Here is a 13,632-nt window from a genome sequence, read left to right as displayed (position 1 = left end):
GAAGCAATCCTCACACTAAGCTCAAGAACAGATATATCAGCCCCCTTGGCCCCAAGTGGCAGGCACATTGGACATTCATCATGGGGTGGTCTACCTTATGGGATGCTTGTCTTTGCTCTCCCTATTGATGTCACCACGTCTATATTTATTTTAGTATTCAATCACAATAGGGTTTGAATGAGGGAGCATGATAGGTTGGCTCGAAGCAATCCTCACACTAATCCCAAGAGCAGACACTTACCCTCTTGGTCCCAAGTGGCATGCACATTGGACATCTAGCATGGGGTGGTCTACATAGTGGGGTGCTCGTATCTACCCTCCCTACTCATGTCTCTTATTATGATTGTGGATTCTCCAACAATCAACCATCGTAGAGGTTGGAAAGAGAATCTTAATAGGGTGCTAAAAAATGCCCTATCTAAGCCCAAGAGCGGACACTTACCCTCTTGGCCTCAAGTGGCAGACACATTGGACATCTATTATGGGGCGGCCTACTTAGATGGTGATCTCGTATCGGCTCCCCTTCCTTACATCTCCTTCCCTTCTCTACATGATTTCTTGCTAGGTTACAAATAGATTGATGTTTTAGGATACCAGATTGTTGTATATGAGTGCTGATGATTTGATCTAACTATTTCCTTTCAGATGAGTGCAGTTTACATTTAATATTTTCTGTTTTGATTCCTATCCTTGATCTTGTTTGATGTATGATTACTTTTTCTTTTCTTCGATTGCTTGATTCCTTTTATACTTTCATACTTCATTGAGGAGACACATCTTTTTGAAAGGAGACACCCATTTTAAGGGTCATATCTCCTCATTGCTTGCCTTATCATTCAAATCAAACCTGCTCTTCTGATTATAGATTAAATGCTACTTACTTTTATTCCCTTCCTCTTTTTTCCCCCTCTCTAATTGAATTTGTCCTCCCTCTTATATCTTCAAGTGAGGAGGAGTCACACTTCTTCATCATGTCTGCCCTTTGCAATGGTCACAACCTTCATATTTATCACCTTTTCAAAGAGTCACAACCCTTCATTATTTCTGCCCTTTGAGAGAGTCACAACCATTCATAATTATTACCTTTTGAAAAAGTTACAACCCTTCATCATTTCTGCCCTTTTGAGAGAATCACTTCCTTAATTCCTTCCCATTTCTTCTTCCATTTACCTTTCCTTAATTCCTATGCTTCATTTTTTTTTCCCTTCCTCCTTGTTCTCTTTTAAACGAACTTTTCTCCCTTTTATATCTCATGTTTGAGGGAGTTGTAACTCTTCATAGCATGCCTCTTGACTTTCCATTAAACTTAATTAACTTGTAATTATAGTATGGTATATTATATTATATTATTTATTTATTTATAGTATAATTATTATTATTTATTATTAAATTCTATTTCAGAAAAGGGACATTGCATGTAAAGTCTAATGGACACCAATCATACTATAATATATTTTATTATTTATTTATTTATAGTATAATTATTATTATTTATTATTAAATTCTATTTCAGAAAAGGGACATTGCATGTAAAGTCTAATGGACACCAATTTTTCTATAAGAAAGTATCATCAATAGGAGACTATGTTGTAGTACTAACTACAATGTTAAAGGAAAATATACATCCTACTCCTTTTTCAACATCACTATGCAGTTTTTTGTCAGATTCTAGGGTCCACATTTTGTTATTGTGAATGAATTTGAGTGTGTGATGAAGGGTAGAAGACCGCTTGCATAGCATGAAGCCATGATCTACCTAGAAGAAGATTGTATGTGAGAATATCGGGCATGGCATGTATAGGTGTGGGTAGAATCATGGGACCCACTTTAATAGGTAATGTAAATATACCTAACGATTGTCTACCAACATTATCAAAGCGACGAATAGAGAGAATCTGGTTGAATGAGAGAGGTATCTACTTTCAGTTGATGCAGCAGGTTTATGCTACAAACATTAAGACTTGATCCATTATCAATTAAGGTACGTCTTATCCTAATGTCGTTAATGAACACAATAATCATGAAGGATCATGCTGATTTTGAACTTCTAAAGGCAGCAACTCATGTTGTGAGAACACAATATTTGTCTTTGTTTCATGCATACAATCAAACAAGGTTGCTACATCGTTTGGTCTAGAAAAATGTGAGACAACTACATTGATAAATCAATGATGACCAGTTAGTACCAAACCGGTACTAAGAGGGGAGGGTGAATCAGTACTGATAAAAACAGTTTCTCTTGAACCGGTTAGACTGAGAACACTGCCCTTTGACTGGCAAGCAATAACACCGGTCTAAACTAGATTACTACTAGTTAAGCACAGAGAAAGACATATATCGGTAACTCAGCTTTCCACACAATCTAACATCTTATTTCCACTTCACCCATATGCATACACTAGTAATACTTTTAATAGGAATGTAAGACTACAGGTTCAACATGCTTTACCTCTTAACAGAGAATAACAAAGCATTACACATAACACATTTTTCACATGGAAACCCAACTGGGAAAAACAACGGTGGGGATGAATACCCACAAGCTGCTCTTTGAACCCTTTTGAAGTCCGCTCTGTTAGGGGCCTAGTCCGGTTAAAGACTTTACAATAGGTTCTGTTAGGAACCGATCCTGCTAGGGATCACTCGGTTAGGGGATGGCTAACATACCCGGTTAAGGGTTAAACCCGGTTAAAGGTTACCTTGTTAGAGGATTTTTAGAACTCAATGATTTTGAGTCACCCTGTTGAAGGATTTACAACAAGCCGGTTAAAGCTACCTTGTTAAGGGATTTTCCAACTATTGAAGTGGTTAAAGGTCAATAGGTATTACAATGATCTGGTAACAGCACTCAGTGCCAATGCAGATCCGCTTCAGTTCCTTCCTTCTGCACTCACACTCTGCAGGTATCTATTCTCATATTTGGTCTGGCAAGAATCACGTATCTTTGCACTTAGATACACACAACATTTGCCAACAACCTCAACATGAAAAACAACATCGACCTTATAGAAAACAGATAGGTCGGTAGCATAAACCCTAAACCCTAAATATTTAGGTTAAGCAATTCAGTTGGTTCAATCCTGACCATTGAACACTTTGCTTTGAATACAACGGTCTTGAACAGATCTCAAAACGTTCTCCATCGTTCGTTCTTCACCGCATCTTGGAGGCAGTAAGCCATCACGCGTTCTCCACCGTTTGCAGAGACTTCGCACATTCCCGAGGTAGATAGGATCAATCTCCTTCATGCAAGATCCTTCGCAACACAATCTATTCTTCATTACAATGCTAGCACAACACACAATGTCATCGGTTGAGTCACATAGGCATAGAACACTTCAACCGGAAACCTTGAAGCTAAGACTACCAACCCGTAATCATACCATATGAAACCTTGATACAATACATTCCATATACCGGTTCACATTCCAACATACCGGTTCTCTTGGACAAACATACCGCTTCACTTGTTCACATATACCGGTTCTCTTGCAAGTGCTTACTTCAATATACCGTTTCACCGGTTCTCTTGCAAGTGCTTACTTCAATATACCGGTTCACTCTTCATCATATTGACATCAATGACAACATACAATATCATCATGTCAACATACTCTGCACATATGCCAACACTTTTGTAAGGCTTCTTGGAGCATCTTGTGGTATGTAGGTGAAGTTTAAATTAAATCCCAAAGGGAGATCTTAGCTGGAGTAGCATGAAGCTGCTCAACATGATCATACTCCTTACCAACTTGATTAAAAGGTTGAGAAGCAGGAAGAACATTTGAATCTTGTTTGTTGTTTCGAGTGTTATATGTGTGGGCTACTTCATTATAATGAGGTTGCTGATTAAGCCTATTACTTTGAGTGAGTTCTTTTGCTAAGTTAAAATAATAATTGTGAGGTCTAGTTGGATTCTAAACACCTTTGACAACAATCACCTGTTTAGTTTGAGGTTGAGGGGCATCTTGATGAAGATGGACAACAATTTGAGGTTTCACATAACTGGAAACATGAATTGCCTTGACTTGACTTTGATTTGGCTCTTTGTTTTCCAAGGATTCATCTCTAGAAGTGAGAGCATTGAAAAAAGTGCTAATGATATCATCCTCTTGCTCCAAGGTATCTTCATGAGTAGGACAAACTTTGGGAGAGGGGTTATCAAGATTCATCAATGCTTCATTTCTAGAAGAGATGTCATTTAAGTGCACGGAAGGTAAAGTGACATTAAGGAATTTGTTTGTAATATTATCCTCTTGCACTAAAATACCTTCATAAGTAAGGTCAACTTGGAAGAGGGACAAGCATGGCTCATCAATGCCTCATCTCTAGAAGGAAGAGCATTGAGAAAGGTGCTAGTGTTATCATCCTCTTGCCTCAAAATGTCCTTATGGATAGGAGGATCTTTAGGAGAGGGATAGAGTGATGTATGGGAGGCTAGACCACTATCACATGTTTGAAATATCTTCATCATGAAAGTAACTAATTGAGCATAAAATGAAATAAATTTGCTTTTTCAAATGAAATAACCATGACATAGGCAATAGCAATGTGCAAAATTGTGATTAAGTAAACAATGCAAGAACATAAACAATAGTTTTTAGAAAAGAATGTATCTAAATTTGAAAATTATATGCAAATATATCAGATTTGAAACTGAAAATCAGAAGTAATGCAAATGTAGGAAAAGTTGGGTTCATCGAAATGTAATGTTGGAAATAGGAGCCTTGGCTTAGGAATGTAAACTGAGGTCTTATTCATTCACTACTTCCAACATTCATTAATCCTTCATTTGGGAACAACCAACAAGGTTCAACTTCAATCCAAAGGAGAGCTGAACATTTTGATTAATTGTTCCCTTTTGAAGAAATGTTTGTTGGATATGGTTTGATTATGATTATGCAAGACCTAGGTAAAATGATGCAAGATTGACAAGATTCAACATAAACAGACAGATACAGAACTAAAAGCAAAAACATAAGTACAGATCTGGAAATGAGATGCAGAGAGGAAACTATAACTAAAATTTGGAGCTGAAAATGTTGGTTGATGGAGATAGGTGCCCTTGACCTGGAGGTGTCTTCGTCAGTTGAGGCTTCAGATTTCAGATCAGGATGCTCTATAGATCTTTCCCTCCAAAATGAAGCCTAAAAGTGTCAGTCAAGTGAGCTAATCAGCATAGTCTAGGGGTTGTTGCTTGTTCAAAGTGTGGGACTATGCATCTCAGTCTACTTTGCACAATTTTGCAACTTTTGGTTGTCAGATCTGTAACCTACACAAATAGAAGAGGGAATAATATTGTGTTGTGTAGAGGTTTGCCTAAGTCAAACCTTGGGTTGGTGTTTCCACCTTCACAACAACAATGATGATTTAAAATGAGAGCTTAACCCTGGTATGGCAGAGGCTAAAGGATAAATGAAATGCTGAACTAACAAGATTATACCTTAGGATTGGTAATGGTGGTGATGCAGTGCTCTTTAAACAAGTCCCCCAAGTGTTGATGCAATAATATGACAAATCATAAGAAAACCCATCATGAAAACATACTTGAAGATTGATTGTTGTAGCTTGATGCTCCTTGTACTTAGATCTTCTCTTGAATGATTAGGACTCTTGAATTGTAATGATAGAAATGAATTGATAGATTGGATTTATGAGTGATAAATGATTGCCTTATTTAGGGTTTTCAAGGTATTTTTCAATTTAGGCTGACTTCTAACGGTCAAATGAAAATATCGGGATTGGATCACAAGTGGTGGGACGTGACACTTGTACATGTTCAAATTTGGGCCCCTTTTGGAGGGACTAGGGTGCTAGGTGCCATAGTCTACTCAAAAGGGACTAAAAAGGGCAGTGGCAAAGTACAAGGGTCTAGGACATAGGATCTGGTCTCAATCTTGACATATGACAACAATATGATAGCATAAGGCCCAAACAGGCTTGAAATGACCTAGGAGGAGGCACACTAAAGCAAGCACCCAAAATAGAGTGTGAAATTGTAAGGGGATACAATTTACAACACTATAGATAGAAGCTCCAGAGTCAAAGCATGAGGTCACCATGGAGATTGAATTTCTACTACCAATCCATTAGGATGGGGTTATATTGTGAGGGTCCCAAAAACATGCTAAACCTCCAAAAGTCCCTTGAGCTCCAATAGAATTACATTGCCCTCCTCTCCAGATCTTTGAGGTAATAGTAACCATATATTTCGTTGATAATTGTGTTTCTTGAATGAAAAAAATGTTAGGTTTGTGTTCTCTAATCATATCTCAAGCAGACTTTTTTTGAGGGATGCTGCTCAGACCCCTTACATTCCAATAGATCACCTTCATTTTAGGGGATTAGAAAAATGAGAATCTAGTAACACTAGATTCTACTAGTGAGTGCCCTATCAATTTCATTTTTCTCCTAATCCTTCTTCCTACCTTTGATACCTTGCAATTAAAACTTAATGCTTTTTTGTTGAAGATCCAACCCAGAAGGACCCTTCTTTTAACCATTTTCCTTGGTCTCTATATCTTGCATGGGGTCTGACATAAACTCATCTCCAGTTGTCTCTATCTGATTTTCCAATATGAGAACAGATTCAGTTCCTTTTGCATTTATGTTTGAGCCTTCTTTAAATTTTTCATTACCCCTTAAAGGGGTAGAATCAAGGAACTTCCCTTTCTTTAAATGACATTTGTAACTCTAAAGAAGGCTTAGACAAGGGATCTTGGGTCTTGGGTATGTGTTTCTTGCATTACCCTATTGTTGGCTTGCTCTATCGAGTCCAGATCCTCAAAGTTTCTAGGACATCGAATCTATTTTCATAGTTCCCTTTAAAAACTCCTATATTCTGACAATTAATTGGCTTGGTCATTGGATGAGATTTTACAAGCATGAATCTGGCCCCTCTAGATGAATTGGGGCCTTCCCTTTTGTTTTTAAATTAGAAGATTGCAATTCAGGTTTAGGAAGAGGAGATTGAGGGCCCATTTTTTTGCAATTTCTCTGAAGATGACCATATTCATGACATGCACAAAACAAAAGGGAAGTGCTTCGCAATCTATTTGTTGGATCCAAATCATGTTACCCAGTTTGATCTCCAAAGAATCAGGAAGCGGATTATGCGGATTAAATTCAACATAGAGGCAAGCAAATGTAGCAATATTCTTGTCAAGGGTTTGGCGAGATGGACCCATTAGTTTCCCAATATTTGCTACAATTGATTGCATAATATTTGACCTTTACAACTCCATTGGAAGTCTAGGGAGGTGAACCCAAACAAGAAAATCTTAGATGGCATCTCTTCATGGGATCAAACCCTAAATGTTGATGTTTGATAAATAACCTTGATTGACTATGGAAGTATGGGCCTCCTTCAAAAATATCATTCTTCATGTCTTTAAAAGACAAAAAATGGGGGTCCCTTGGACCCCCAAGGGTTGCCATAATTCTAGCCACAACAAAAGACAGAGCACTATGCAAAAAGAAATCAGATCAAAAAGGAGAAACACTAACCACAAACCTGCAACAGAGAAAGAAAAACTAGAACCGTCTCTGGTCTGACCTACCGTGTAGAGAGACAACACCAACAATCAATAGAAGATGCTCATTCTTGCTCACACCCTGTCCCAACTCACAGATACACAAAAAAATAGCAAACAAAACCTGCCCGTGTGGAGGAAAATGGCTTCCCAATGCCAAAGGGGCCATGAAGGGCAAGGACGCTCTCACAAGTGCACCACAGTGCTTCAGGCCACCCTGCAAATGCCTGCTTTGCTCCATGCAACACAGCTTAAGTTTGACAACCTTATATTTATATACTTTCAACATAATATTATATTTTTTAATTCTATATTTTTATAAATATATTATGTATATATTGTATGGTTGTACCCAGTGCTATTAAATTTGGAACAAAATGTCATATGGCGAACACAAACTCTGAACCTGTATATGAGCTTGAATCTAGGCCAGTAACTTCAAGTTTTTTTTGTTTGTTTGAAGGCAATTTACCTTGCTTGGAAGCAGCAAAGACATTTTTTACAATGACATTTTTTCCTTGCAACAACTGCCCCTTTACCTTTCTTTTGACTACAAATTAAGTGATTGAGGCAATGCATTTGACCTTTAGACTCCTTTAGACCTTGGCATTCATAGCCTCTTGTCCAATATGTTGCATATTCTTCAATGATTTTTGTAGTCTGTCATTCATTTTTTGTTGCTCAAGGTATGCCTGCATTACCTTAATCTATACATCACTTGTTATAACTAACCTTCTATGCAAAAGGCATGAAAGTAAAAGCTATCCTCATTAAACAAAGATTAAGTCTGTCATGTAGTTAGAATTTTAAGGTTTTAAAAAAGGACCAACTCTTCATGCTTTTCTAGTCAATCAAATCTACCGACCATAATCGAGGACTGAGTACCATGGGTTAGACACAGATTACTTCCTTATAACTTAAGGCAATAATAGTTGAAAGTTTTATTGCATTTTCCTTAGTTGTCTGTAAAAAAGCCTTTGGTCTTTATTTTTTGCTATTATCAGTTGATATTGATTGAATGATCTTAGCTCCTTGACTGTTGAAGAGGACCGGCCAATTGCCCTTGACGAGCTTGATCCAGATTCTGTGTGGATTGTAATTGATGACATCCTTCTTGATCTTGATGATTTTGATATCCTAGTGGAGGCTAATACTGATATTGATATAGTTGAATGATTCACGAGAGGCTCTGATCCTGAAGCTTCACTATCAGGACCTGCAGTCTTCTAGGGTAGCTGTCTTCGTAGCAGCAAGAGGTCCTTTGCTGTCTAAATTTTGGAACTTTGTACTTAGCTTGTGGGTTGGATTGTAATTGAAAATTTGAAAGCTATTAGGATCTAGTTATCGATTATGCATTATATAGTATGCATGTGTAATGTAGTGTAATCAACAATATTAACATAAATGAGAAAACTTGTATTTCAAAATTCACGGACTACCTTATTTTATTTGCTCTCTATATCTCTATGCTATCAAAATGCCTTTAAAGTTTAAATCTAAAAACATTATCTCTCTCTCCCTCTCTGTATGCTATCAAAATGCCTTTAAATCTAAAAACATCATCTCTCTCTCCCTCTCTCCCTCTCTCCCTATTTTTCTATATTTTTTGGAAATCTGATGTTTTCCTTTTTTTCCCCATTTTTTTGAAAAAATTCTTAATACTTTTGGATTGCCGATTTTTCCTCCAAACTATTTTTTCTGCTATGCTTTGTGTCGATTTTTTTTGATAACTTTTGAAAGCATTTCCGATTATATTTTCTTCAGTCTGTTCATAGAAGTTAAAGTGAGTTGAAGGGACATATTATTTATAGACCATCCCATGCTTTGGTCTTACATATGATCTATTACACATTTGCATTTCTTCTGTTAAGGAGCTCGCTATTATAAAGTTCTAGCAGGTTGTTTGGTTTTAGTAGTGTAATGCATGAATGTGTCAGTGACTTCCTGTCCTTTGATTGTTGAAAGCATTTTTTTTCTAAGGGTGCACTGCATGGGGTACTGACTCTTGATCGTTACATTGGACATAAACTTTTGATGCTTATGGTCTGGAGTTAATAATGAATTGAAACCACTTTTTAGGAAATTGGAGGATATCTTATGTTGTTGGACAAACTCGGGGGAGTATTTTAACTTTGTGACAGAAAGGATACTGTAAAGTTGTTTCTCATAAAAGATAGATTAGATTGATGATGAAAATATTCTCCTTTGTTTCTACAGGTAGCACCATATGAACGACCTGCTCTTAGCAAGGCCTATCTCTTTCCAGAAGGTACGACATTTATATATAATTCATCTAGAGCTAGAATGCTGTTCACTTTGTCTTCATACACATGGAATTTATTAATACATTATTCTTGTATTTGCAGTAGCTTTTCATCTCACCATTGCCACCAATAAAAGAAATAGGATTACTGTTATCTTTAAAGTGCATTTAATGATCAAATTGTTCAGAGCTCTATGATTGGTAACTAATTGAGCCATAAAGTAGTGTCTTCAGCTACTCCCTTTGAAAACTTTAGGTTCTTTCTGTGACCTGTAGAACTTGTAACTATATGGCATTAGTTGCATTTGAAAGAGAAATGCTGCTCATAAGTAAATATATGACGATCGACAGCCATAACAACCATTATGTATTTTTAATTTTTTCTGTGTATACTATAAATCAGGTATCTTACTCCTTGACAATAATATCATTAGTTTATGGTTTTTTCCAACTGAAGTAGTGTGGAAAATATGTGCGTCAGCCATATATTGCTCTGCTACTCAGATCGTTTGTGCTCTCCCTTCCAATTGAAGTGGTCCCAAAACCTGGTGCCTGTGATGCTTTATTCTTGTGATTCCTCTTATAAATTTAAGATTACTTGTTTCTGTGTTTTTTCTGTTTCGCTCATGTGAACCATGCAGGCATTAATTGTTTTAGCTAATTTTGACATGGGTTATTTTTGTGGTGTGCATTTTGGTTCGATTCTTTCAAGTCTAAAAAATTGGATGTTTTGTGACCCTTTCCTGGGACCATCTTCATTAGAAGTTTGCTTGAGAGTTTTGCTCATAAGTAAATTAATTCAGTGATTTCCATGAATGCATGTTTTTTGAAAACACTATAGGTGTGTCGGCTTTCCTAACTATTTATAATTTATGTATTTCTTTTTATTCCTAGTTTTAATTTTATGGTAAACATGTATAACTTTAGCAGGATAGTCTTTGAAGTTCTTAAATTGTTGGTGCTGCTGTTGATGAGGTTCATTATGGGTTTCCATGAATTATAAATGATAGAGACAATCATCGTTGTTGAAGTTATCAGAGTGTTCATCCATCTCGATTGCCGCTTTGACTCTTCTCTTATTATAGAGGCCCTCTCTAGCTACAATCTTGGTCTTTTCTACACAAAATGTGATGTTTGGCTCTATTTGATTGTGCCGTACTAGCCAACTTCTAAACACATTTGTATAAATTATCATTGAGTCTTGTTTGGCTGTAACCTGCATATATCTGTCTGCTTAGCATTTCTCACGTGAACAACTAATGCTATCTATACCTTTAGTTAGTTTTGGTTCAACTGAATCCTTTGCTGTATCTGGCATGCCTTGTAGTGTTGTTGGAGTGGTAAGTGCTGTTCTTATTTTGTATCTTTTTAAAATCCTTACTATATTTTTGATGTGCCTCCTACTTAAGGGATGTCAAACTGTGGTTCTCCCCTGATACCATTTTGTGTTTGACCACACATTCTTTGACTGACTTTACAAAATTCTTTCTCTATTGCCTTTCTATGGCCGTTTTTTTTGGGGGAAAAAATAGGTGACCCATTTCTTGTAGAAAATGTTTGATAAATATGGTGCTGGGGACTTGCTTGTAAGTATAGATTTAGATTTATCTTCTTCCACATACATCTTTGTGAGCCATCTGACTTCTTTGATGCTTGAAAATTTTCTCTTTTCCTAGGGAGTTGAATTTGTATTGAGAGATTGTCGAAGCCGTCAAGAAACTTACCCATATCTTAAGCTCCATAGGGCCATTCAAATTTGTGTCATCAACAAACCTGTCCTTCCATTTAGTCTTAAGGAGACAACAGTCTGATGCTTTCTTCTCAAAATCCTCTATAAACAAGATGGCAAGAATGGGTGATGGAGGTTACCCCATAACCGCCTGCTGTTTGTTCCTTGAATTTACCTTTAAGTATAAAAAAAGTGAGCCTTAGATACAGCTCCACTAAATTGTCAGCTTCAAGGTCTATAATTTTCTTAATAACCTTTGTAGCCTTGCTTATTGGGTGTTTGTGTAAAGTGACACCACATAAGAAATTAGAAGCAAGTATCTTCCCACTTTCTGAGCTCCGAGTTCTGCTACAAAGAACATTAAATCTTCTACGAAAGAGCATAAGTAGGTGAGCCCCAGTGTTACCAATGGGGTTGTAAAGGGATTCCATCCTTATGCATTCGTGGTAACTGTAAATTTTTGGTCTGATGGGTACCGCTTGCTAAGACCCACCTTTTATCATTATAATTAATTAAAGAATTTTTAACAGATTTTGTTACATCCTTCATTACCTTGCCCCTTGGGTTCTTTGAGATTTTCTTGTAGGTACCACTAGTTGTGAGGCGCTTGTACATTTTTGAACCACAGTCAGTATTATCTATGTTACCTAGAGTTTCCGGGACGGTAGGGGACGGTAGGGGACGGGGGTACATGTTTCCGAGACAGTAATTTTTTTTGCCAATTTTGGGGACAGTTAGGGGACGGCAAAGGGGATGGCTATATAAAAATAGGAAAAAATTAAAATATATAGGGAAATTTAAAATATTCATATGTAAACATGGATAAAGCATGCACATATACATTATAGAACCTGAACATATAAGAACTAGCAGAGTTCTTATGCCAAATTTGTGTTAAATTGAGAGTCAAAGTCAAATTGCTTATAAAATTCACTGTCAAAATTCATTGTCAAAAGTCATTGTCAATTTGCAGAATTTATGGGGACGTCCCCTAGGAGTCCTCTGTTCCCGGGATGGGGATGCCTGAAAAAAATACAGGGAACGTGTCCCCGGGTAACATAGAGTATTATTTAAAAGAACTGCACTGATGCTTTTGCCTTCTTTAAGAATGATAATTTTCTTTTAAAAGATTTCTCAGGGCAAGAAACTCCACTCTCAAGACATTACTTCCGGGGGTCAAGCTTTCCTAAGTGCTTGAACAATCTGATCCAATACCCTAAACTCTTTCCGCAGATACAATTTTTTTCCCTATCTTAATACTACTCAAAAGCTTCTTGCAGAAGGAAGAGGCCTTTGGGGCAAAATTTCTCGTACACAGGCATTGTTCACCTATTAATCATCTCCTCTTACTCTTTACTTTTTTCTTGTCCTCTTCAGTAGTCTTATCTTAATTCTTAAGTTCTTTGCTGTCATTCTATGGAATGGGCAATGTTTATAAATGGACGAGGACATATGGACAGGGATAATTCCATTAATTTACCTTTTGCTTGAGCTATCATTCTTTAATGTCCTTAAGTGACTTATATGCTTTGTAAAATGAATCATATATACCTGCCAATAGGCTGTCAGAGATCTTCATGTTTGTACAATCGTATTCATTAAATCTAATTATGCAAATGCCATAGCTCGTGAATGGCTGGGTGCTCAACATATATCATTTGAAGTGTACCATGTCCTAGGACCTAAACTGCCCCTTGCAACATTTACATATCTCATCAAATTCTGTGCATCTCATATCTGTATCTGATACAATCTCTGCACTTTCAGGGATACGTGTAATCAATTGCTTTCTCTTACACTACCATTTGCTTAAGATTAATTCCTTCATTTCTTTCTGTGTGTCTGGAAGTGAGAGAGAGAGGGAGTTGACAATTGATATTTCTTGCTTTCAGGGGCAGCACGACTACCAGGTTTCCATGTCTGTGTTGGCAGTGGAGGAGAGAGGCAGCTTCCAGAATGGTATTTTGAGAAAGGTATGTATCTCTTCTTTTATTTCCATTTTGAATAGATTTTCTAGGCGCTTCTTTGGGAATTAAAAACCAGTTGTTTGGTGGAAAACTTTGCTGTCCCATTAGCTGCAGTGTCACCTGGCACTAGTTTAGTGTCTA

General features: G+C 37.0%; 1 protein-coding gene across 3 annotated transcripts in view; it reads left to right on the top strand.

Annotated features, from left to right (window-relative positions):
* The window catches only part of LOC131061997 (monodehydroascorbate reductase), a 74,747-nt gene that overhangs the window by 32,705 nt on the left and 28,410 nt on the right, over positions 1 to 13,632 (top strand). For all 3 annotated transcript variants that reach the window (XM_059221449.1, XM_057995846.2, XM_057995839.2), the window contains exons 4-5: positions 9,750 to 9,801; positions 13,417 to 13,497. In XM_059221449.1, the coding sequence (XP_059077432.1) occupies positions 9,750 to 9,801; positions 13,417 to 13,497 (133 nt within the window). The remainder of the gene's footprint in view (positions 1 to 9,749; positions 9,802 to 13,416; positions 13,498 to 13,632) is intronic.

This window comes from Cryptomeria japonica, chromosome 5 (assembly GCF_030272615.1).
Source record: "Cryptomeria japonica chromosome 5, Sugi_1.0, whole genome shotgun sequence".
In the NCBI taxonomy this organism is placed as follows: Eukaryota; Viridiplantae; Streptophyta; class Pinopsida; order Cupressales; family Cupressaceae; genus Cryptomeria; species Cryptomeria japonica.
This window is presented reverse-complemented; position numbering and strand designations above follow the sequence as displayed.